General features: G+C 38.8%; 1 protein-coding gene across 1 annotated transcript; it reads left to right on the top strand.

Moving 5' to 3' along the window:
• The first annotated feature begins 120 nt into the window (after positions 1-120).
• On the top strand, positions 121-14,957 carry HTATSF1 (HIV-1 Tat specific factor 1). Its single transcript, XM_017859805.1, is given in 9 exon segments — positions 121-500; positions 2,220-2,400; positions 2,780-2,856; positions 5,079-5,248; positions 6,671-6,770; positions 11,708-11,797; positions 12,704-12,841; positions 13,427-13,568; positions 13,571-14,957. Coding segments are annotated over 9 exon segments (2,142 nt in total). The 5' UTR covers positions 121-314; the 3' UTR covers positions 14,629-14,957.
• The last annotated feature ends 12,242 nt before the right edge of the window (positions 14,958-27,199 follow it).

Below are 27,199 nucleotides of genomic sequence, written 5' to 3'. Positions count from 1 at the left end.
TGGCGCGCTCCCGCAGCGCCCCTGGACCTAGCGGGCGGTGCCGAGGCCGGCGGAGCAGCCAGGTGGGCGGCGGGCGCGGCCGAGTCCCACATCAGCGCGGCGCGCCGCGGGTGGGCGGGCAGAGCAGGGGGCGTGGCGGCACGGCAGCCGAGCGGCCCCGATTTCCCGGGGACTGCTGGGGCGCCGCGGGGAGGCGGGCCGGGGGGCGGCGGGGCGCGAGCAGAGCGCGGTTGACCTGCCTTTTTCTGCTCAGCTCCAGCGTCATTTCGGCCTCTTAGTTCTTCTGAACCCTTCTCCTGAGCTGGGTAGGAAACATGAGCGGCAGCAACTTGGATGGGAACGATGAGTTTGATGAGCAGTTGCGAATGCAAGAATTGTACGGAGACGGCAAGGATGGTGACACCCAGACCGATGCCGGCGGAGAAACCGATTCTCTCGGGCAGCAGCCGACGGACACCCCCTACGAGTGGGACCTGGACAAGAAGGCTTGGTTCCCCAAGGTAGGAGAGTGCCACGGGCGCCACTGCAGAGCGGGTCGCCTGGCCAGCCTCGCGGAGCACTCCTCTTACGTTTGCTTTGCTGAGATCCTTGGTCCTAGCCCCCTTGGATAGCGACGCTTCTTTTTGTTGTGTTTGTTGGGGCACCGATGTGTAAAGGAACGTAAATCTTTAGGGTGGTGTCTTAAATGCAATTTTTAAGTCTTTTCTATGCTTTATTAATCTTGTCTGTGAAGGTCACAGTTGGTAATTACATTGATGACTGCTTTTATTGCGAAGAGGAAAACACCAAGAGCAAATTTAGTAGCTGTCCATTTCTGGTAGCCAACCCCGCTTGTCCTAGGAACTCAGATGTTTAGCTTATGTACTATGTGCAAAATGCAGTTTCTTGATTTCTTTTTTAAAGTAGCTGTTTACATATCTTTACTAATTGAACTTTCTTTGCACCTTGCTTTACTTTCCTAGTAAATTTTGTCCCTAAGCATATATGTTTGAACCATATAACCACAGGAATAAGACTGGAGACGCACAGAATACAGATGGGAAATATCTGTGTATATTTGTTTGGAGTACTTGGAAATTGCTAAGTATTTTTATTTCAGCTTCGAAGTAAAATAAGTAATGTTAAACTTGGTTCTGTAAACTTTGTGGTAAAAGTGCCCTTTTAATCTGGCTCTCGAGCAGGAAAGGGCACACTAGTAGCACACAAATTGACTTGCAAGCCAATGATACAAAACCTGTCTCCATTGTGCGACTGGACGGCTGTTTTAAAAATTCTTTTGCAACTTTTCTTTCCCATTCTGTATTTGTATATATATTCCAATGCCTCCAGATTGTTAAAATTTACGATTTCACTTCTGTATTGGTAGTACTAGTTTTGAGTGCAGATTTGGTTTCTTCAGCATTCTGAATACTTTTAACAAAGGTGTGATAATGGATTAATGTGTGACTTTATTTTTTTATGTTATTGAAGCTCATACCTCTTCAAACTTTGAGTTTTACATTTTCCCCATTCCATGCGTGCCTAATGTTGATTGGTGTGATGGTATAACTATATTCTTTCATTTTGCAATAACGCTTTTCCCCCAAAGGGGAGGAAGATAAATATGAGTTGGATTTGTCTTTAATTTGTTCTGTTAGTAAAAGATAACGTCTTAATTTGTGATAAAGTTAAAATGAGCATTTAGTTTTACAGTTGTTAACTCCATTCTTTATATACCAAGTCAGAGTTCTGTTCTGTGTGCTCTCTGCATACAGATATTTAAGTACTTATTGTACATGTATATTTGTGCATCTGTACAGTAAGAGAAAAGTGGATTCTGTGGTCAGATTATTCATTGACTGTTGGTTTTTATTGTTTTATTATCTGGTACTTCCTTTGTTGTATGTATTTGTAGCCTTAGTCAAGTAAACTGTAGAGAGGTAGTAATTTATAAATGAAACAACTAGAAAAGGTGCCAGCATCACTTAAAATGCTTTAAATCATATCTCAGACGTTTGCATTGATCATCTAAGTACTTGTGTCTTATTTTTTATCACCGCATGCACGATTTTCTATATAAGATGACTATTGCATTTATACTTTAATAACTACAACTATTATCCACAGAAACACTTCTGTTTTAAGTTGTGTAACCATGCTGTAAAAACACAATTTAAACTTCTTATGGGTGGAAATAATTTTGAATTTCTCTGTCTGGGTCTGTTGAATTGCTTGTTTAGATCACTGAAGATTTCATTGCTACATATCAGGCCAATTATGGCTTCTCTAATGATGGCGCATCTAGTTCTACCGCAAATGTTGAAGATGTCCATGCTAGAACTGCAGAGGAACCTCCACGAGAAAAAGCCCCAGAACCCACTGATCCCAGAAAGAAGGGAGAAAAAAGAAAGGCTGAGTCAGGTAAGTGGTTCTAGCTTACAAATTTTAAGTGTAAAAATTAAAAATATGGGTGTCCATATGTACAGTTGCTTTTCCGAGAATTATAATAGCTTTGAAGGAATAACGTGAGTTTTTTTCTTAAAGGTAGTGTCAGAGTTATAAAGAATCAAGATAAACTGGCCATCTTTTTTCCAGATAGGGCTCTAAAACTAATTATTTGTCAAAAGATTTAAATCCTTTGAAAGCTGGGTAGTGATTTGAGTTAGTTTATCTTGGTCTTTTAAGAGTAAGAGAAAGGTCCTGGAAGTTTCAAGAAACTGCTGCTTTGTCAAGATTCCATAATATGACTCTTATCTTTTCTTGCAAGTGTTTTATTTATTTAATTAATTTTGATTTCTAGGATGGTTTCATGTTGAAGAAGACAGAAATACAAATGTATACGTGTCTGGTATGTATAACTTTTTAAACAAGTTTAAGGTAGGAAATACTTAATTTTGAGATTTTTCATGAAGTGATTTTTAGCTTTCAGTGTCTCCAGAGTCCATTTTTTATCATTGTGTCATTTTTTGTTCAGCCATTTATATTAGTAAGGAATATGTGTGTTTATTACAGAACCAAGAAATTTAGTGTGTAACTCTGCATACCAACCTTTGGGCCTCATTAATGTAACTTACAGCAGTGTGTCCCTTCCCATTCAGTGAGGCCCTTAACAAAGCATAATTTTAATGTATATTTGAACACACAAAAATGTGAAATGTCTTCAGTTCTGTAAATGTAAAACTCTTACATACATTTAGAAAATAAACACTGCATTCACCTAAGTTATAGATTTCTAATTGATAGAATGCTAAGTAATTCACTTTCATTATCAATTATAATTNATCACATTGGTAAGATTATTTATTTGTTTTAAGAAAATGTATTAACAGGTTAAAGTGTTACATAAGTATGTGACTGGAGTGCTTCTTTTGTCTTGAAAAATTCTCACTGGAAAGATTTCTTTATTGATGTGTACAGTCAATTCAGACTACATTTTAAAAATTCAAGAAGAAAAAAAAGCCAGTGACATTTTAGTTGTCCATTGGAGTGAATTACACCAGGGTTCAGCAAACTCCGGCTCTGTTTTGGTAAACACAGCTTTATGGAACACAGCCACACTAATTCATTTATGCATTTGTCTATGGTTGCCTTTATGTTTCATTGATAGGGTTGAGTGATTGCAGCACAGACCTTGTGGCCTACAAAGCCTAAAATATTTACGAACTGGCCCTTTAACAAAAGGACTTTTCTGACCCTTTTATTAGACCGTGAAGGAGACGATAGCTTATTCTTACTCCTTTAAAATATTTTTTTGAATGTGAGAAAAGAGAGAGTGGTATGAAGAGAAATTTGCAGAACTGCATGTAGTCGTAGTACCATAAATGACACAAAGAAACCTCAGTGCCAAAGGCAGCCGTCATTCCTGGAACACCTGCCACCTTAGGAGCATGTGTTATACATTATCACAGGGTACAGAACAAATGATGACATGTACATAAGTCAAACCTAAAAATAATTACAGAGTAAAATCAAAATGGTAAAGCAGAAGTACAAACACCACAGGTGTGTTGTGAGTATACAGCATTCCAGTGGGATCAGAAGAGGGTAGGATTAAGGTGACAGCTTTTTGGGAAATAGGTTTTTGACCTGAATCTTAAACGTGATGGTAATGGGACATGAGCATGACCATTTTAGGATGGTAGTTTTGTAATGTTCAAATGTAAGGAGATTTGAGAGTTTTATAAGTTCTTTAAGGATTATTCAAAAATCTGCTAACAGGTTCTTAGGGAGTTCTGTTAGATTTTTTAAATTTTTTAAAGGAAAAAAATAGAGTTTTGAGACCCATAGAAGTACAAGATTGTCAAAACAGTCAATTGAGTTCCAGGAAAATATAGTGAATTATTCCAGGAGCCATATTTATGTGAGCAGCTGAGTTCAGTTACCCATTTTTGTTTTCTATAGGTCCTCTGATCTTTGACTCTGTTTGTATAGGGCTGATAACTGTCCTTTCTGTAAGACCCGGAATCCATACATGTATTTAATATAAAGTATAAGTCATCAAATAATTGTCTTCTACTTCTCAGTGTATTGCAGACTTAAAATTTAATGGATGAACCAAAAAATTAAAGGCTGGCTATGGTGTTGCCAGTTCCTTGAGTCATCTAGTCTTTTAAGTAAGAGTATTACAGGATTTTAAAAGAAATACACCTTAGAAGTCATGCAGATTTGCCCCCTTCATTCTGCAGATAAGAAATTGCGGCCTCAAGAGACAAAATTATCCAATAATAACATAATTTACTGAACACCTGCCATATGCTAGTCCTTATCCTTTCCATGCATTATTTCATTTAATTTTGTCAAGAACCTTGTGATGAAGGTATTCACTATTTCCATTTTACATATGATGATACTGGGGCTCAGGAAGCTTGAATAATTTACCCAAGTTCACACAGCCGGTTAGGGACAGCTGTGTCTCAGATGCAGGTTTCCTGGTTCAGATTCTAGAGTTCTTTATCTCAAAGAGAGAAAAAGATCTCATATATATATTAGTACTATATAAATGTAAGAATTTAAATTATTTTATGTATAATCATCATTTATCTAAAAAACTCCTGAACTTTTATTTCGTTGTATAACTGACTATATTTTATCTTACCTTTATAAAGAGAGAATCTGTGGAACTTGCATTAAAACTTTTGGATGAAGATGAAATTAGAGGCTACAAATTACATGTTGAGGTGGCAAAGTTTCAACTGAAGGGAGAATATGATGCCTCAAAGAAGAAGAAGAAGTGCAAAGACTATAAGAAGAAGCTGTCTATGCAACAAAAGTTTGTAATTTTTTTCCCTTTTGAAAAGTTCTATATATTCTAGAGTATATTTTTGGTAATAGCCATCTAGTTTTGTTCTGTCAAATGTGCCTACATATTATTTTAAAATAATTTCATTAGATCATCTGGTACTTCTAGCAATCTATACAATAGGATAATTTAGCAGTAGTGGGAATTTTAATTTTCCAGGGTGTTTATTTGTAATATAATAAGGGCTTCAATGAGCTAAGAGAAGCCATCTGTTTGGAAAACGTTGAACATCAAATTAAATAAGATAGTTAGGCTTATGTACCAGAACCATTAGTTTACCTTCTGTGTGGATGGAAATCACTTGTACCAGGGGCTAAATTTTTATGTACAGGTTTGTTATAGGAATTAGAAATGACAAGATTTTATAATTGTATTTACTGTAGTTGTATGTAGTATATACTTAATGTCATCAAGTTTCTGTTATTATTCTGTTTGTTTAATATACTTTGCAATATACTAGTTTTAAGAAATTAGTCAAAATGATACTTTTATCAGAGTAAATTCTAGTGACACTTCTAACACCATGCTTAAACTAATTAAATATCGTAAAAGCATTTAGTTGTGATGTCTCATCGTTTTTACAAGAGTAGGTAAAATTGCTAACCACATATTTTTTAAACAGTATCAGTAAAATTTATGTTTGTAACAGAGTGAGTAGTTTTACATATTTGAGTGCAGTTTGTTTTTTATAATGATAAAGTACCTAAAAACCAATACAATTTAAAAGTATATTTTAGCCTCAAAGTGTATCCTTCTGAACTCATAAATACTAGGAATTAGAGATTTTTCAAGGGTCTCATTGGAATGTTTGTATAATCAGACAACAGTTGCCCTGAAAAACATTAAATCTGGGGATTTCAGATACTGGGGCCATTTTGCCTCTGCCTTTTATTTTATTTTATTGTATTTTATTGTATTTTATTTATTTGAGGCAAGAGTCTTGCTCTGTCACACAGGCTGGAGTGCAGTGGTGCAATGTTGGCTCACTGCAACCTACACCTCTGGGGTTCAAGCTATACTCATGCCCCAGTCTTCCCAGCAGCTGGGATTACAGACGTGCACCACCACGCCTGGCTAATTTTTGTATTTTTAGTAGAGACGGGGTTTCACCATGTTGGCCAGGCTGGTCTTGAACTCCTGACCTCAAGTGATCCACCCACCTCAGCCTCCCAAAGTGCTGGGATTATAGGTGTGAGCCACCGCACATGGCCCCCTGCGCATTATTTTTATTTCAGAAAGTTTTCGGACTGGAACTGTGACTGAAATACAGTTTGTTGTAAAATCCAGTAATTATTAAATATTCAATAAAGTACTATGTGAACAACTCATTGTTTTCTCTCTCCAAGTCTGAAGCAAAATTTACAGTTTGTTGTTACTGCTTCATTGCCTCAGGCAGTTGGATTGGAGACCTGAGAGGCGAGCCGGACCATCCCGGATGCGCCATGAGCGAGTTGTCATCATCAAGAATATGTTTCATCCTATGGATTTTGAGGTAGGAAGTGGTGTGCTTATTGATATAAATGCTGATAGGCTTTCTTTCTCTCAGAGAGCCTGGAGCTTGCCTTGCCCCATCTTTGTTATGTCACCTCCTACGCATTTGTGCAGTGAGTAGTAAAGGAAGATGGAGCCAAGAAGCTACCTAAGTCTTTTGATTTCCCTTCCCTTTGTTTAGCCCAGTATTGTTTTAAAGTATATCTCAGATAAGACTGTTTAATAACCATACTGCGCCCCAAACAGCAGCTACTTGGTATGAGAAACCATTGAAACATATCATCATTAAAAGATTTATGGGAACTGCTTGTGGATTTTGAGTGCAGGCCAACAAGTATGGGCTGATTTTGGTGGGGAGTACCAGCTTCACAATTGTAAATGCAAACTTCAGCTTGGTACTAAAAGTTACAATGCTTAATGTCCGTGGAAAAGTCTAAGAACAGCAAGTAAAAGTGAATAAGTACATCTGTTATATATCAACTTTTTAAAATGATTTTAAAAAAATAAAGTGAATGGAACTGTCCTTCCTCCCCTCAAAAAAGTGAATAAAGAAGGAGCAAAGAACAAGGAGTTCTAAGGAATGTTGTCATCAAAGTACCTTGTGTTACATTCTGCCTCTATTCTTATCTCTGTCTACTGGGGTAGACTGATTTTATTGTTAGTGGAGAAACAACTCTTTATTCTCTCCTGGTTCTGAAATTAGTGGTAGCAAGTTATACAGAAAGCAGATTATACAGATAGCAGGTTATACAGAGAAAAATGTTCATAATGTAAACTTCCAGGTTTACAAATGGTCTAGTTGTCATCAGTGCCCATTCCTGACCCTTTTGTGCATTTAAACAGTCAAAATGATAATATAATTGTAGCCCCCTTAGCGAGGGCCCCACAGTGGACAGTTCAGCTCTATCTCAATGAATAGTGTTGTGATTACTGTGTACCTATGGAGTTTGGGCATCTTTTGAGGTCATTGGAAAGACACGTGTGGTTTATTTATGAGATTGATTGATTGATGTCTCTTCGGACCAGAAATCTGGAAGAATTTTGAAATATAACAGTTTACAGTTTTACAGTTGCAGTGATAATGAAATATGGTTTAAAAACACATGCACAACAGTTGCATTTTGAAATACTGTTTTTGCCAGCAATAACTTTAAAATAAACACATAGAATTACAAAACTATTAGCTGGGCATGGTGGCGCATGCCTGTAATCCCAGCTACTCAGAAGGCTGATTCAGGAGAATCGCTTGAACCTGGTAGGCGGAGGTTACGGTAAGATCGCGCCACTGCACTCCAGCCTGGGCAACAGAGCGAGACTCCATCTCAAAAAAAGAACTAAAAACAGAACAAAACAAAACCAGATCATAGTCATTAAAGCAGCATATAAAATAAATGCATAGATTGATCACAATAGTCTGCTAAATACAACTCCGGGATTTCCTATTGTTTATTACATTTTATCCCCCTGCTAAATAAGTGATTTGTTGAACAGAAAATCAAACACCGCATGTTCTCACTCATCGGTGGGAATTGAACAATGAGAACACTTGGACACAGGAAGGGGAACATCACACACCGGGGCCTGTTGTGGGGTCGGAGAAGGGGGAGGGATAACATTAGGAGGTATACCTAATGTAACTGACGAGTTAATGGGTGCAGCACAGCAGCATGGCGCATGTATACATATGTAACAAACCTGCACTTTGTGCACATGTACGCTAGAACATAAAGCATAATAAAAAGTGATTTGTTTATTAGGTGACATATTTATTTCTGTGACTTGAGGTCTTTGATTCACACATTTCATACTCCTGCCACTCGAGTGTGAATGTAAATGCAAACCTAATTCAAAATATCTGGAACCTCTGCAAGTAGAAATCTGTTGTGTAATTTTATCTATTCTTGTTTCTGCCTCCTGCCTTGCTCATTGAAATACCTTATTTGAGTCTAAGGATCACCCCGGGCGGACTTAGCTTTACCTAGCTTAACAAATATTCTTTCCCCAAGACCACATTTACTCTACCTTGACCCCTATATATTCCGTCCAGTGAATATTCTTAAAGATAGAAGTTTCATGCTTGCAAATTCCTGATTTTTTTTTAATCCTCTTGGTTTAGTATAAACATTACTTTCGAGTTACAGAGCCTTTATACTACCCTATTTTGTTGCCTTCATAGCATTTATTATTATCTGAAGTAATTTTGACTCGTCTACTAGAATGTGAGCTCCATGACACCCAGTATTTTGTCTACCTTGTTTGCTGCTATATTTTCAGTACACAGAATTGTGCCTGGCACACAGTTGGCCCTTAATATTTATGTGATGAAGAATTGAAAGAATTATTAAATGAAACCCTTGTTATTTACAAGCCAGAGTCTTTTCATTCATCTGGTGGATGAAACATTTTCTCTTCAGCATCTTTGCAAATGAAGGCAAATTTTCTTTTTAGATGCTTATGCCACAAAGGATGGTAGGACATTGTTTTGGCAGTGGTGGAATTAGTTCACAAAGAAATGCTTGGTGATGCTATCCTTGTTTGCCCACCTTCCTGGTCTCACATGGTCCAACTAGCTTGCTGAAAGCGTGTCAGCAAGAAGAGTGACAAATAATCTTGCTTTTGTTCACTGTCTCTGAGCACCTGAACCTCAGTGTAGACCTGTGCTGTCAGATATGGTAGCCTTGTGTGGTTAAATGTAAATTAATTAAAATGAAATAAAATTCAGTTCATCACTTGTACTAGGCACATGTAGCTAGTAGCTACCATGTTGGATAATGCAGATATACAACATTTTCATGATCACAGAACCTTCTATTGGACAACACTGGTATAGACATTATATAACTTTTGACAGAAGTGTCCAACAGGAAAACCTGCTTTTGTTGCATGTTTTGGGGGGGTGTTTGATTTGACTGAAGACTCCATATGAGCCTAAAGAACACACAGCAGCGTTGAGCTTTTACTGGAAAACAAAACTGAATTGTCAGTTTATCCTGAGGTATCTGAAAGGAGTCAGATTTTGGGTGGAGGGGTATATTTTGATTCCAAACAGTTAGAAGCAACATACCTAAGAATACTATCTGATATCAGGGTAAATATTGAAGGCTAGCTAACATTTTTAATGTAACTTCAGAGGGTCCTCAGTATTTAATTCAGATCCTTATTTTAAAATGCATTGCCTGGCAAATTTGAATACCAAGAAATGAAGAGTCAAAACTCAGATGCATTAGCCAGGCGTGGTAGCACGCACCTGTAATCCCAGCTACTCGGGAGGCTGAGGCACGAGGATCACTTGAATCCAGGAGGCAGAAGCTGCAGTGAGCCAAGATCGCGCCACTGCCCTCCAGCCTGGGCGACAGAGTAAGACTCTGTCTTCAAAATAAAAAAAAAGAAAGAAAGCAAAGCAGTGAGACATTGGTATAGAAATAAAGGTGATGCCTACCCCCACCACGGAATCACACTTCAATTTAAAAGTTGTTAAACATGTTGAAACAGTTTTTTTTAAATATAATCCTGATTTTCCTTGGTGAATAAAAGAGAGGTATTAGAAACAGTTTATCAAATTCTTAAAAAGATTTTCTTGAATATTGGCTTTGTACAAAAGTCTGTGCTATTTTTTGTGAGGTATCTGAAACTCAATAAAACAAGGTTCCTGCCTTCTGAAAGCACTCACTCTAATAGGAGCTAACCACACACAGACACACACACACACACACACACACACACACACACACACAGACACACACACATCAAAAGCCATAACTTTTAGTCTCTACTCCTATTCTTCTCAGGTCTGATAATTTTGTATAAAGCAAATTGGCTGCTTCTCCAAAACTGGGATTTATAAGTGGGGAAATCCAGAGTTCTGCCAACTGTAGCTTTAGAAGCCTCAGATTTATGCAAATGAGTACGATTTTATATTTTTTATTTTAAATCAGATTTCAGTAACTCCCTGCCAGCTTATTTTGCTTTTGAAGAACCTTATGGGAGGAAAGCCACAATTCTCTATAGTTCCTCTAGCTGATGAGAAAATGAAAGCGTGTAAGATAGATAGATGCACTTAAATGTTTCCTAGAAAGTATAAGTCACCTTCAATAGAAATTTATAGATAGGATATTTTCATTTATATTTGTATGTAGTTGAAATTCAAGCTGATAATGTAGCTTTTCCTGAGCCCTTTTTGTGCATTGGTGCTTTGAGAGAGAGAGAGAGTTGGTAATTCCCAGAGGGAATCTTAAATCATTTTGTTGTTGTAGGGAGATTTCCACCTGAACTCTAGGCTACTAGAAACAGCAGTACTTGAATGTTCTTAATAGGGTCATAGTTGCAAGAAAGCAACAGCTAAGAATATATTTTATTGCATGCTTCATAACAGCTCCTTATTTGTATCGTTCTGTTACAGTGTGGTGGGAGGCAAGACAAACAGTAATCCTTATAATGTTTACTCTGTGAGTTAAAATAGCATCTTGGAAGCACAAAAATCAATCTTAGGACACTTAGTCAATAAAAGGGATATATTACTCTCTCTCTCCATTACAACATTTCTGTAAATAGGAATGTATCCAAAACACAAAGCAAAGGGCTCTCATCAGCGTGATGTTGATGCCCATGCAGAACATAGGAATTAGCAGTCTGACTGAATATGTGCCACAGGACTTCCGCCTTCTTCTCCTGCTCTGCCACTGTAGGCCCCTTCTGCTGCCTGCCATACTTGTCCATTTCCTTTGTTTAAAGCAGGGCAAACCTATAGGAGTAGCAGTGGATTGAGTAGTCTAATTTTATTTGATTTTGAGTTTTAAAAAATTTTATAGACTGAAAAACACAGCTCACCTTAAGCGAAACTTTTTTGTGTCTGTTGATTTATCAGAACAAGAAATTGGATTCTCAGGATTTATAGTTAAAGAAGGGAGCACACCCATTTTCATCATGCGTATTTTTCAGGATGATCCGTTGGTGCTGAATGAGATCAGAGAAGACCTTCGAGTAGAGTGTTCGAAGTTTGGACAAATTAGGAAGCTCCTTCTCTTTGATGTAAGTTCATAGCTTGGACATACGGATCCTGAAGCAGTCATTCCTCCACCTTATAAGTTCTTCCCAGATGTTAGTATACCCCTGGATTTTAGATTAATGTTTTTATAGAGTAGTCCACTATCTTGTGATAATCATCTATTAGCAATAATGAGATGAACATGGATTACAAGCCAAGGATTTGATGGATTTGATAAGCCTTGCTTATTTTCCTGTCATCATTACCCTAGAGTACATGATCAGGTGAAAGAAGGTACAAGAAAAATGTTTGAGATCTCTGGTTCCCTATTAGTCACATTTTCTCCTCTTTGTGAATTGTTCTCATCCTCCATATTTGGAACAATCAGGGAAAATATTCTCCTGTGTGTTTCCTCTTCTCACCCTCTTTTTACTTCCAAAATTGACACCCAGGAATTAAGAGTCACCATTTATTGCTTGTGTATTACAAACTACTTTACATGTTATCTCACTTAATTCTCAAAACCCTTTGAGGCAGGTTAGCACTATTATACCCATTTTACAGATGGGGAAGCTAACACGTTAGAAATTGAGCACCTGGCCCAAGGTTGTTCATCTGGTAACTGACAGAGCCAGTATTTAATCCCAGGGCAATATGACTTCAGAGTTTACACTCTTAACAATTATACTGTCCTGCTTCTCATTAGACAGGGATGTTAGCAGAAACATTTCCAAGGACATTGTGCTTGATTCTTGCTAGGTAAGATTAAGGTAAAGAAGCAGATGACTGCATGTGACTGGCTGGGATAAAAGGAAAGAAAGACTTCATACATAAAGTCTTTTACTTCAGAGTATCAGAGAGAACACTACTACTTACCTACTTTGTGAAATGTATGTGTTTTATTTTTAATCTTACCGTTCATTCCTGTTTTTTCTTTCTTGTCTTTCTAGAGGCACCCAGATGGTGTGGCCTCTGTGTCCTTTCGGGATCCAGAGGAAGCTGATTATTGTATTCAGACTCTGGATGGAAGATGGTTTGGTGGCCGTCAAATCACTGCCCAGGCATGGGATGGGACTACAGATTATCAGGTAAATTCTGCAACTTGTCAAGGACACACACATTGTTTCATTACCAACAAATACTGATCCTTCAGATCTAAATTTTGGGTTTGGTTTAACCTATTTAATGTAACAATGCTTCTTTTCTTTTTATTTATTTATATGTTTTAATTTTTTACTCTTCCTCTTTATTATTTACAATGCTTCTTTTAAATAATATTTTGCATTCAGAAGATAGAGAACTATTTGAGTTTTTCAGTTTATAAGTCTGAAAGTTTGAGGCTTGTTCAGAATAGTGATAAGAAAAGAACACATTCAACCAAATGTTACTCTTCCTTTGTGTGCTGTAAAGTATGGACAGAGCTCAAATATTAACTTTTTAAGAGATGAGACATTTCTGCAGTATTGTGATATTTGGCCTTTATTCAAGTGATCTTATTTACGGTCAACTCTAGTAAATCAAGATGTAAAGTTTTGAAAACTGAAGACAGGGAATTGCTTTCCTAAGAAGAGATGCTTTATAAAATTAAGGTTGTTTCATCAATATTAGGTATGTTCAGAAAAGTAACCTTTTGCCTAAAACTTATTTTAATGGCAGTCTCCATTTATCCACAGGTGGAGGAAACCTCAAGAGAAAGGGAGGAAAGGCTGAGAGGATGGGAGGCTTTCCTCAATGCTCCCGAGGCCAACAGAGGCCTTAGGCGTTCAGATTCTGTCTCTGCTTCCGAAAGGGCCGGGCCTTCTAGAGCAAGGCATTTTCAGAGCACCCCAGCACATCTAAAATGAATGCTCAAGAAACTGCAACTGGAATGGCGTTTGAAGAACCTATAGATGAGAAGAAGTTTGAAAAGACAGAAGATGGGGGAGAATTTGAAGAAGGTGCTTTTGAAAACAATGCTAAAGAAAGTAGCCCCGAAAAAGAGGCCGAAGAAGGCTTCCCTGCAAAAGAATCTGAAGAGGGCTGCCCCAAAAGAGGGTTTGAAGGTGGTTGCCCCCAAAAAGAGTCTGAAGAAGGCAATCTCATAAGAGGATCTGAAGAGGGTAGTCCTAAAAAAGAGTCTAAAAAGAAGGCACTCAAAAATGATTGTGAAGAGAATGGCCTCGCAAAGGAATCTGAAGATGACCCCAACAAGGAGTCCGAAGAGGAGGCTGGCCCCACAAAAGAGTCCGAAGAAGATGACTCAGAGAAAGAGTCTGACGAAGACTGCTCTGAAAAACAGTCTGAAGATGGCTCCGAAAGAGAATTTGAAGAAAATGGTCTCGAGAAAGATTTGGATGAGGAAGGCTCTGAAAAAGAGCTTCATGAAAATGTTCTTGACAAAGAGTTAGAGGAAAATGACTCCGAAAACTCCGAATTTGAAGATGACGGCTCTGAAAAAGTGTTAGATGAGGAAGGCTCTGAGAGAGAGTTTGACGAAGATTCAGATGAAAAGGAAGAAGAGGAGGATACATATGAAAAAGTCTTTGATGATGAGTCCGATGAGAAAGAAGATGAAGAATATGCAGATGAAAAGGGGCTTGAAGCTGCTGGTAAAAAGGAGGAAGAAGGTGATGCAGATGAAAAGCTGTTTGAAGAGTCAGACGAAAAGGAAGATGAAGATGCAGATGGAAAGGAAGTTGAAGATGCTGATGAAAAGTTGTTCGAAGATGATGATTCCAGTGAGAAGTTGTTTGATGAGGAGGAAGATTCCAATGAGAAGTTGTTTGATGATTCTGATGAGAGGGGCACTTTGGGTTGTTTTGGGAGTGTTGAAGAAGGGCCCCTATCCACTGGCAGCAGCTTTATTCTCAGTAGCGATGATGATGATGATATTTAATCCCTTAAACTTGCTTTTTAGGGAGAGTCCTCCATCTACATTTGCCTGTGCTTCAGGGTAATTACTAGTAGTGTTACATGAACATGTGCATAGTGGTAGGATGCCATCAGATTAAAGCATTGAAGTTTTTCATTGTTACCTGTACCTAATGGTTTTAAATATATGTTAACTGATTGTTTAGTTAAAATGTCATAGTTACAATGCAAGTAAACTGGATACTTGTTCTTTTGTCAGATTTGTTAAATGCATGCAGAATAATATTTTAAAAGCATTGATTGAAGTTTGTGATATTCATCAATAAAAAGTTGATAATATGCAGAAACTGAAAATTGGACTTGAGGTAAATTGCATTGTAAATTCTTGATACTGCTTTATTTATACTGACGGTTGGCTTTTTTGAGGACTTGAAGAATCCCTTTGGAGTCTCCTTGCTTCCCGCTGGTAGTAGCACATACGTCTCCATTTCCTCTCTATAAACCAGAACGTGTTCCTAAACTCAGAAAACAACCCTCTGGATTTGCTTTTTCTGCCCAGCCCTTGCAGATTAACTCTTGTTTGTTGTCTACCCTCTTTCCATTAAAATTGACTCTCAGATGTGCAAAAGTGAATTTCCTGCGGTCTACAGCTCCCATTATTCTTAAAAATCTAGAGAACCAGATTAGAATTCTACCTTGTACTGTTAGCCTCTTTGGGCCCCTTTAGAAGTTAATTCAAGTTAGAGGACCTCTTCCCAGAAAAAAATGTACACACTACACTACACAATGTGTGTCCAGTTTGGGGAGGTTCATGGATGCCCTGAAGTTGAAGAACTTCATGCATGTTTCAGTTGTTCGTTTTTTTAGAATCTTAGTGCCTAGCACTGTGCAAAGTTGTGTAGTCCCAATAAAATTGTGGGTCTTTCTTGATTATGCTTTCCAAATTCAGTATTGATGAATTTACTTCTGATGTAGCATTAAGAAGCTGTTCTCAGAAATTGGAAGCATTAAAATAAACTGCATTGGTGCTCTTTCATTACAGTATCTGTAAGTGTAACCCTCTAGATAGAGAAGAGTTCCTATACTTCAAGTCTGTTTTTATTTTGAGAATTTTTTAGTTGATGTCTGGGATTTCGTAAAATCTTCAGGATTTTCACCAGGGATAAGTCAGTAAATGAGGTGAAGAAAGTTAAGTATAGAAAAATTGCAAACCAAAATAGTATTTCCTTTAAAGATAAGCCAGAAGCATTTAAACTTGAATTTGTTGGAAAATTGGTTTTCTAAATGAAAGGAAAAGAATGCTTTACCTTCCATATACAGTGGTTAGGACGGATTACCCTACAACATAAATTAGCTCTGAGACCATTAGGAGAATTTATTTCATTCTTTAAAATTAATAATTTTGGAAATCCAGAATCTCTCAAAAGAATATACTATCCATCTAGTCTGTTTTTTAGATACTAACCATTGCTTAGTAAAGACTCCCTGCCACAATTTTGGGATGGGAAATACATTAAAAATAGAGTAAACTCACTATTTGGTGGGTTTTGTCTAAAGTCATTGCCACCCCTGGTAGGTTAACCATCTTCTGTGTGAACTCGTGTGTGTGTGTGTGTGTTCGCAAGTGTGTGTTAATGGATTTCAGTTATGTGATACTGTCCCGAATATTTTGACTTCAATTTGGTTGATACCACATACTCGGGTTCTTTTCATATAAACACACTGGAAGTGAAAATCACAAACACATGTAAAATGGTAAATAATTTATGTGATATAAACAACAGAAATCAGAGTCATAAAGCACACATAGCTACCTGTTTACTAAGTAATCAGATTGTATTAGTCCTGAAAGCTGAACTTAATGTGAGGCAAGAATACATCCTATTATCAAAAGAAAAATGGGAGCGGGGTGGGTTTTAAGCCCAGCAATGCCCCACAATCACCTGACAACTATTAAGTTTAATGCTCCTTACAGCTATAATTTACACAAACTATTGGTACATTCTGTCCTAAATGCATAAACCAGAAGTGGCTTCAGGCATAACTTTGAATGACTTGAATGCCCTGCTGTCTGAGTCCACAAGTACCTTCTACAAGAACAAACATGAAACTTCATGTTAGAAAAAAGTATTTCTGGTCTTTGCAATATTAATGAAATACTGAAATTACTGCTTTCTATAAAAGAAATGTAATAAGGGCAAAATTGGAGTAACTCAGGTACTCCCTTCTCAAGTAGTAATAGCTCTGGGCTCTTTGTGAAGCCCTGAGGAGCCAAATTCCAGTTCATTTGGAAGCCACTACTTCTTCCTTTTCAAGAGTATAAAATCTTGATGTAAAATTAGTACGTAGGCTTGGCAAGAAGGTAGGGGATTGGTCTAATATTCTGATAATGCCTTTCTCGATCATGTGAGTGATTTTTTTGAAAAGTAAACCAAGTATTTCTATGTAATGCAGAGAAGTGCTCTTAATTTTGAACAAAGCCACGGCCTGGAGAACAGTAGAAGGCTTATGAATTTGCCCTTTGTGAATATTTGTCAATTTTCTTACAGATTTTTCCTTATTGAGTCTCTTTCAGATACAAGCTGTATGCCTTTCTTTGGATGGTAACTTCATTTAAAATGAGTTTGCTCAAATGATTTTTGCCTCTTACCACACCTCATTTACATGATGGGCTTTGTGTATATCTTCCTAGTACTTCCCTGATGGAAGAAAAACATGTTAAAATTATTCCCTTCTAAAATCACAAATTGATACTGCAGATAGCCTAAATTTGTGGATGCCAGTTATTACAGGGGACGATTGCTTGAGAAAAAGACTTCATAGTATAAAGTTGACTTTTAGCTATTCAGAGCCCCACAGGTCTGTTTTACTTTCCATTTGAAACCAAGAAGATACTGCTCTCATGGTATGCCAGATGTGTTACATTCAAATATCACAGGTTGGCTTATAAACATATTTGAGTTACCTATGAAACTTCAAGGCTGTGCTATTAAGATGCGCTGGTCGTCCAGGCTAAAGAAAGCTAGGCCAGCAGTGGAGCACAAAGGTGGCTTTTTTTGCTTCCAGTGTTCTACTTTTGCATCACTTCTTAATGTTAAATAGTAGTGACAGTATTAGAAGAGTCAAGCTCTAAGAATAAAAGACCTTTTGATTTGCCTTTTCCAGGTTTATAATAGAAATTAGGCTTAAATAATGATAAACCTGCAACATCTTCATGTAAACATTTCTAGACTCAACTATGTGTCTGACTTTACAGTTTGAAAATGTGATTATCTTGACCCCTTCTTTCTTTTTTCGTATTTTATAATACCTTTCAAGTAAACAGCATAAACTTTGCTTTTTAGGCGATTCTTAAGAAATTAGAGAATAGGTTAATAAAAACGTGTACAGCACTTGGATGCTTCTAATGTCACATTTCACTGGGAATATATTTATTATCATATTGAAATACTAGTAGTGTTAGGCTACAGATTTAGCATATTTACACTTACTATAGAATCTATTTAATGTGGTTCAATTAGCAAATTATGTATTTGGCTAGTATGGACCCAATAATATGCTAGATGAAATGGGGCAGTGAAGAAGAAAGACAGCATTAGACATGGGCCCTCCTCAACTGGCAGTTGTAATGTCTAGATTGAGACAAGACAGCCCCCCCAAAAAAAACCCCCCCAAAAAAGCCATCAACCTAGCAATAGTGCTTCTAGAGCCTAGAACAGTGCCTGGCACATAGTAGAGGCTCCATAAATATTTGTTAAATGAATTAATTTATCCCATGGATAGACTTACACACTCATTCATTTGACGAGGTTCATTTATGTCACTACCACCTTGTCATTCTTGTTGATTTCAATATCAAGGTAGTTGATTCTATTCTTCCACTAGTCTTTCCACCTCAGCAGCCCAACTCTTCAAACCAGAAATCTAGGAATCATCTTTGATTTTTTTCTCTCTTTCACCTCCCCACCCCACATTGATTTCCTGTTGGCTCAAACTCCAAATATATCCCAAATCTGAATACTTCCCATCTCTACTCCCACCACATTAGTAGGAACCACCATTATCTCTCACCTGCTTGCCTAAAAAAGCCTCCAAGATGGACTCCCCATTTATATTCTTGTCCTCTTCCAAATAATTTATACAACAGCCACGGAGATTTAAAATATCACTGCCCCAAATGCCCTGATGTTTTCTATCACAACGCTTTAATAGTACTTGAAATCCAAACTCCCTCCTATGGCCTTGCAACAAGGCCCTGAATGATTTTGACCCTGCCTGCCTCTCCAGACTCATCTCAAAACTTTGCCTAGTCGATCACTCTTCAGTCACACAGGCATTATTTCAGTCTCTCATGCCTACCTCAGGACCTTTGCACATACCTCCACCTGGGATGCTCTTTTCCCAGCCAAGCTGGGTCTTTCTCATCTTTCAGACTGCTGAATTATTGCTTATTTAGAAATCCTCACTGTGGTAACCCATCACTCCTCCAAACCCAAATCTCCCTTGATGCTATTACTGATGAACCTTCTCAGAGCAATTATTACACTCTCAGATTACCTTGTTTGTTTACTTGTCTTCCTCTTGCTCCTCCTTCCACCACCCTAGCGGCATGCCAGTTCAAATAGCAGGGCTTTGTCCCAGTCTCTGCTGTAACTCCAGTGCCTGGAATAGTGACTGGCACATAATCGACAACCACTTTTTTTTTAAAAGGTTGAGAATAATCATGAATGTGTTGTATTCTTTTAGGGGCTCCATGTTTTAGAATAATGTGAAGAACTTTGAGTAGGTTAAGGAAAAGGGAACATTCACAGTTATTTCTAACATAAAATCAATGAGATAAGATTTTGAAAACACAAGGCTCACAAGTAGAGTTAGTCACTGAGGACAAAAAATTCTATTATTAAAGACTTTCTTCATAGGGAACTGGATTTGAATAGTAGCAAAATGTCTTGGCAAGATGTATTAAGCTTTTGGATAGCTAATCACTAGGGCTTCTCAGTGGGAAGCTTATNTAGATTGAGACAAGACAGCCCCCCCAAAAAAAACCCCCCCAAAAAAGCCATCAACCTAGCAATAGTGCTTCTAGAGCCTAGAACAGTGCCTGGCACATAGTAGAGGCTCCATAAATATTTGTTAAATGAATTAATTTATCCCATGGATAGACTTACACACTCATTCATTTGACGAGGTTCATTTATGTCACTACCACCTTGTCATTCTTGTTGATTTCAATATCAAGGTAGTTGATTCTATTCTTCCACTAGTCTTTCCACCTCAGCAGCCCAACTCTTCAAACCAGAAATCTAGGAATCATCTTTGATTTTTTTCTCTCTTTCACCTCCCCCACCCCACATTGATTTCCTGTTGGCTCAAACTCCAAATATATCCCAAATCTGAATACTTCCCATCTCTACTCCCACCACATTAGTAGGAACCACCATTATCTCTCACCTGCTTGCCTAAAAAAGCCTCCAAGATGGACTCCCCATTTATATTCTTGTCCTCTTCCAAATAATTTATACAACAGCCACGGAGATTTAAAAATATCACTGCCCCAAATGCCCTGATGTTTTTCTATCACAACGCTTTAATAGTACTTGAAATCCAAACTCCCTCCTATGGCCTTGCAACAAGGCCCTGAATGATTTTGACCCTGCCTGCCTCTCCAGACTCATCTCAAAACTTTGCCTAGTCGATCACTCTTCAGTCACACAGGCATTATTTCAGTCTCTCATGCCTACCTCAGGACCTTTGCACATACCTCCACCTGGGATGCTCTTTTCCCAGCCAAGCTGGGTCTTTCTCATCTTTCAGACTGCTGAATTATTGCTTATTTAGAAATCCTCACTGTGGTAACCCATCACTCCTCCAAACCCAAATCTCCCTTGATGCTATTACTGATGAACCTTCTCAGAGCAATTATTACACTCTCAGATTACCTTGTTTGTTTACTTGTCTTCCTCTTGCTCCTCCTTCCACCACCCTAGCGGCATGCCAGTTCAAATAGCAGGGCTTTGTCCCAGTCTCTGCTGTAACTCCAGTGCCTGGAATAGTGACTGGCACATAATCGACAACCACTTTTTTTTTAAAAGGTTGAGAATAATCATGAATGTGTTGTATTCTTTTAGGGGCTCCATGTTTTTAGAATAATGTGAAGAACTTTGAGTAGGTTAAGGAAAAGGGAACATTCACAGTTATTTCTAACATAAAATCAATGAGATAAGATTTTGAAAACACAAGGCTCACAAGTAGAGTTAGTCACTGAGGACAAAAAATTCTATTATTAAAGACTTTCTTCATAGGGAACTGGATTTGAATAGTAGCAAAATGTCTTGGCAAGATGTATTAAGCTTTTGGATAGCTAATCACTAGGGCTTCTCAGTGGGAAGCTTATGGAGTTCCTCATATCTCTTACTAGATGTAAAAATGTCTTTCTTAAATGAACTATGTGAAATTTCTTTTGGAAAACCCCTTGGTTTGATTTCTAAAATGATTTGATTCTCTGATTTCCCTACACTCTTCTTCCCTGCCATCTTATTCTATCTGCTCTGTAGACAACAAGAAATTTTACCAAAATCATGTTATTTACAAACTTGTTTAGATCCCTTACAGCCTGACATTTGTTATCTCTAATCATTAGAAAAGCATCTACATGTTTGATTAAAATGAAGAAATAGGAGCTCAATTCAAATGCAAATGTTTTATTACTGCAGGAGAGTAGGGAGTTGGGTCAATTGGCAGTAAGACTATATTTCACTTATTTATTTACCAATATTTCTGTGACAAACTTGGTGTTCACAACACCAAGGTACTGAGCTTCATTCTCCATTCCACTTGGTATTGAAATCACCAAGAATGATGACAAGAACAATGGTGAAGTCAACAATCCACTTCCAGCGAACGATTGGGAGTGCGCATGAATATCCGTGGAGTACAAGAACAGGCCTGCAAATCTTAGAACTGTAGCCTGTTTATATCTGAGTTCTTGGGAGTTTGTTTATGAAACTTTCAGAAGTGCTAGTTAGACTGTTCATTGATACAATGAATGCAGGCTGTGAGCCAGGCATTGTTCTAGGTCTGGGCATACAAGAATCAATAAGGGGGAATTGAGAAAAGATAGACAATATGCGTATATTTTTTAAAAGATAAATTCAGATGGTAAATGCTGGGAACAAATTCAATCAGAATGATGCACTAGAGACAACTTGGGGGGAGAAAATTCTTAAGCTGGGGAGATAGAGTGAAGGTTGCTGAGGAGGTGACATTTAAGTTAATACCCAAATGATGAGAAAGAACTTGCCTGGTGAAGAGCTGGGGGGAAATGATCCTAGGCAGAGAAAGCAAATGAAAAGACCCCGAGGCAGGAAGAAGCTTGGTGTGTCCAAGATCCAAAACAGGCCAGTGTGGCTGCAGCAGAGTGAGTGATGGATAGAGTGGTGGAAGATGAGGTTTAAGAGGTAATGCAGGCCAGACTGGGAAGAAGAGGGACTTGAAAGCCACAGAAAGAGGATGGCTTTTATTTGGAGTGTAATGCAAAGCCAACAGAGGGTCTATTTTTAAACAAAGCAGTGATGCAATCTGATTTATGTTTTAAAGGGATCTTTTTAACTGCTGTGTGGAGAATGAACTAGAAGAAGAAGATTAGAAAGGAGGCTATTTCAGAAGTCCAGGCAAGCAAAGATGGTGGCTTCAATGAGGATGGTAGCTATGGAAGTAGAGAGAAGTGATTGGATTCAGGACATATTTTAGAAGTAGATATAACATGAGGGGATGAGGATGTTAAGAAGTTTGGATATTACAATAAGTACAGATGTTTCTATTATAATGATACCTCTGAAAAACTTTATAGTATGCAAAAGTGTGTGCTAAAAATAATAGGGTTTATGGGAAATGTAGGGTTAGGGCAAACCCTCAAAACCCATGGAAATTTGTAATAGAGCATTAAGAGGAACAATAGCAATCGCAATAATTGTAAAAATGAAGTTTTCTCTCTGATGACATTTGCACCCCACATCCCAGCCAGTTAACCCATCATAGACTTAAACTCTGGGTCAGCTTCCTTCTCCAAGATGTGAGTCCTAGAGGACATTCACTTCTAATAGAGACTATTTTCATCAAAGTTAAGTAAGTGATCTGGGACATCGCCTTTTTCATTGTTCATGGTTTAACAAGGGGTTTTAAATGTTAACATCATTTAGCATTTATGGCTTTGCAGCATCTTCATCTGTACTCGCAGCCTTGTCAGATAGCTTAACATAGAAAAAACTATAGCCAATACTTAAACCATTTAATTAGCCACACTAGTACTAAAGAAAGGTCTCCGTAAATTTCCTGCTTTTTGCTCATGGTCTCCATATATTACTAAGACCTTCTTTTTAATAGTGTGAAAGTTTGCCACAGAGCATCTCAAAATGTTAACGTGCTAGAAAAATGATGTGTAAACCAACACTTCCTGTGTTATACCAATATTATTTCCCTAATGCTTATTAAGTAAAAAGAAAGCCTTTGGACCTGTTAAGCAGAGGAGTAGTATGATCTGATCTGTGCTTCAGAAAGATCATTCTGACCGCTGAGAGGAGGACAAACAGTGAAAGGCTGGTAGGAAAAGGTGGCCGCAAGGGGTTGCTGCAGTAGTCCAGTTGAGAGGTGATGGTTAATAGATGGTTAGGCGAGGCTAAGAGTGGAGATGGTGAGAAATGACTGCATTCATTCTGGATGTATTTTGGAGGTAGCGGTGATAGTATGTGCTAATGGAGTTAAAGTAGAAAGTAAGGGAGAGAGATTAAGGGTAAGAGATCAAGAATGACTTTCCAGGATTTTGTCCCAGGCAACTGAGTGACTGACGGGTGGTTTTAGTAACTGTGGTAGGGAAGACTGGGGAAAGAATAGGTTTGAGAAGTGCAGCAGCTGAAGGCTTCTGTCTTGGCTATGTGAAGTTTGGGATGTCTATATGACATCTAAGGGAGATGCCAAATAAGCAATCAGACACACAAGTCTAAAGCTCAAGGATGAAGTCAGAGCTGGAGATATAAACTTGGTGACGGTAGCATGTTGCTCATATTTAAAGCAAGGGACTGAGGAGCTGTCCTCAGGAGAGAATATAGAGAGAGAAGAGGAGAGGACCAGACCACCCCTCACACACTTGAGCATTTGGAGGTAAGACATAAGAGAAAGGGCCAGAAAAAAGAGATTGAGAAGGAGTGCTCAGTGATGCAGGAGAAAATGAGGAGAGGGTGAGTTTCTGGAAGGCTAGAGACGAAAATATTTCAAGAAGGAATGGTTAAAAAAAAAAAAAAAAAAGGAAGGGNACTTGAGCATTTGGAGGTAAGACATAAGAGAAAGGGCCAGAAAAAAGAGATTGAGAAGGAGTGCTCAGTGATGCAGGAGAAAATGAGGAGAGGGTGAGTTTCTGGAAGGCTAGAGACGAAAATATTTCAAGAAGGAATGGTTAAAAAAAAAAAAAAAAAGGAAAGGGCAGCCTGGGCAAATGGCGCTAAAAAGGGGGAATGAAAAAAAAAAAAAAAAAGGAAGGGTCAGCTGTGCCAAATGCTGCTAGAAGGTGAGACTGAAGACAGAAAGCTGGCCATTGCCTTTGTCAAGTGGGAGGTTGTTGGTGATCTTTGTTAAAAGTCATTTCAGATTGAGCGTGGTGGCTCATGCTTGTAATCCCAGCACTTTGGGAGGGCAAGGCGAGCGGATCACTTGAGGTCAGGGGTTCAAGACCAGCCTAGCCAACATGGTGAAACCCAGTCTCTACTAAAATACGAAAACTAGCCAAGTGTGGTGGCATGTGCCTGTAATCCCAGCTACTCGGGAGGCTGAGGCAGGAGAATCACTTGAACCTGGGAGGCAAAGGTTGCAGTGAGTCAAGATTGCACCACTGCACTCCATCCTAGGTGTCGGAGTGATTCTGTCTCAAAAAAAAAAAAAGTCATTTCAGCAGAGTGCTGGGGATTCAGCCCAAATGGAGGGAGTGGAGAAGAGGGTGGGAGGCAAGGATGTAGAGGCAGCAACCATGGGCACCTATTTTGAGGAGTTTTGTTGTGAAAGAGAATAGAGAATACGGCAGATTCTGGAAGAGCATGTAAGGTTATGGGAAGGGTTTTTTTTTTTTTAAATGGGTATTTATTATTGAATCCGGTTGCATAATGATGGGATACTGCAGAATAGAGAAAGGGCTGTGCAAGAGAGGAGAGGACGATTACAGGGTTGGAGCCCTGGAATAGACTGTTTCCACTGGAGAGATGCAACCAAGTTGCTTTTGTTTGGGCAATTCAATTGATCAATGCAACTAAGAGGGCGGCTAACGTCATGTTTAACCTTGTATTGTGTCCAGCAGTTTCTGCATCTCACTCCATCAAGCCATCACACATTCTGTACTTCTGTTCCGTTGCAGAACTGGACTAACTTTTAAGGGGATTCGTGCAGAACTGTCTGCTTACGTCACCTGTTGAACAGCAGTGGAGACTAGGCACAGCAGAGGTGAGGAGCAGCCCTCATCAATTCACGAGCATGTGTGAACACACCCTAGGTACTTCTAAAAATACTTTTCAGGAAAAAAATAGACCTTGAAAGGATTTGGAAGTCTTACCAATGTAGGTGATTAAGGGATCTAGTGGAATTTGCACACTGATGTAGAGGTGACCTCATTTGTACCCAGAGATTCAGAGGCTCTGGTAAAGTGAAGTACCCTCAGGTCAGTGCTTCCTAAACTTTAGCATGCAAAATCCAAGGGGATGTTAAAACACTGGGCTCACCCACAGAAGTTTTGACTTAGTAGGTTTGAGGTAGGGCCTGAGATTCTGTATTTCTCACAAGCTCCCAGGTTCTGCTGCTGCTGCAGGGCCAGAGACCACACTTTAAGAGCCATTGGCACAAAGAAGGGACTGATCCCTTCTTGATGGGGAAAGTGAGGAAAAGCTTCATAAGACAGGCAAGTGAGCTGCAAAGATGCATATATGTTGGACAAGCCAAGCACGGGAGGAGAGGAGCCTCTTATTTGTTCACTTTGGTGGCAGCTTAAGCTAAGTTGATCATGTGGTGATCAATGTTGATTGTTAGCAAAACTAATGAACACATCTGCTGTGCTACCAACCATGACCTCACAAGGTTTCCTCTTGTCCCCTTTATTATTATTATTTGTTGTAGGAACACTTAACATCTACTCTTAGTGGATAGAACATGAGCTAAATTTTCTCAGCACGCACAGGTAACTGTGTAGATGTTAATAGATATGTTAATTAGTTTGATTGTGGTCATCATGTCTACCTATATCAAAACAGCAAGTTGTTGGCCCAGCGTGGTGGCTCACGCCTGTAATCCCAGCACTTTGGGAGGCCGGAGCAGGCAGATCACCTGAGGTCAGGAGTTCAAGACCAGCTTGGCCAACATGGTGAAACCCCGTCTCTACTTCAAATACAAAAAATTAGCTGGGTGTGGTGGTACGCACCTGTAATCCCAGCTACTCCGGAGGCTGAGGCAGGAGAATTGCTTGAACCTGGGAGGCGGAGGTTGCAGTGAGCCAAGGACGCGCTATTGCACTCCAGACTGGGGGACAAGAGCGAGACTTCGTCTTAAAAAAAAACAAAACAAAACAAAAGCAACAACAAGAAAACACCAAGTTGTACACCTTTTAAAAAATTTTATTTTAACAGAGATAGCCTATGACTTTCAAGACATCACGAAGAGTCACACCAAGCTCTCAATACCAAAAACTAAAGTGAGATGTCCTCCCTGAACAAGGAACTAATAGATTTGATGTTCTAAATTAGAAAATGAAAATGAAACAAAACTTCAGAGGACTCCATCTTCTTCTCCTAGCCATTACCAACTCGGGGTTGTAAATATCCTCTTTAAATAAAACTCAAAACTGCAACTTAAAAAAAAAGGTCTACCCTTTTAGCAGATTTTAAGTATACAATACAGTATCATTAGCTACGGGCACTATGCTGTATAATAGATCTCCAGAACTTATTTATCTTACATAACTGAAATTGTCTATTCTTTAATCATCAATGCTCAGGTGTTCTTAACCAAACATTTGCCTTAATCTCTCTTGAGTGTGCAGCTTGGTATTTGCCCATTATTGTGAGGACTGAAGATTATGAAATACTGATTTTAAGTAATGCAGTCTTAATGGTTAGTTTTACCAATTAACTATGATGTAAAAAGATTTGAAATATGCTCGGCTAATTCTGCACCGCAAATTTAGATTCTGTGAATCTCAATTGATTTATAAAGGAGGAAAGAAGGGAGTACAGCCGGGAGTGGTGCCTCACGCCTGTAATCCCAGCACTTTGGGAGGCCAAGGCGGGCGGATCACGAAGACAGGAGATCGAGACCATCCTGGCTAACACGGTGAAACCCCGTCTCTACTAAAAATACAAAAAAATTAGCCGGGCATGGTGGCGGGCACCTGTAGTGCCAGCTACTCGGGAGGCTCAGGCAGGAGAATGGCGTGAACCAGGGAGGCAGAGCTTGCAGTGAGCCGAGATCTCGCCACTGCATTGGGCAACAAGGCGAGACTCCGCCTTAAAAAAAAAAGGGGGGGGGGACACATGTGTTTCATTTCCTACCATAAAATATAATCGATGATT

This window comes from Rhinopithecus bieti, unplaced genomic scaffold (genome assembly GCF_001698545.2).
Source record: "Rhinopithecus bieti isolate Rb0 unplaced genomic scaffold, ASM169854v2 scaffold_52066, whole genome shotgun sequence".
Taxonomy (NCBI): Eukaryota; Metazoa; Chordata; class Mammalia; order Primates; family Cercopithecidae; genus Rhinopithecus; species Rhinopithecus bieti.
The sequence above is the reverse complement of the archived record's forward strand: the minus strand, read 5'-3'. Positions and strand labels throughout refer to the sequence as shown.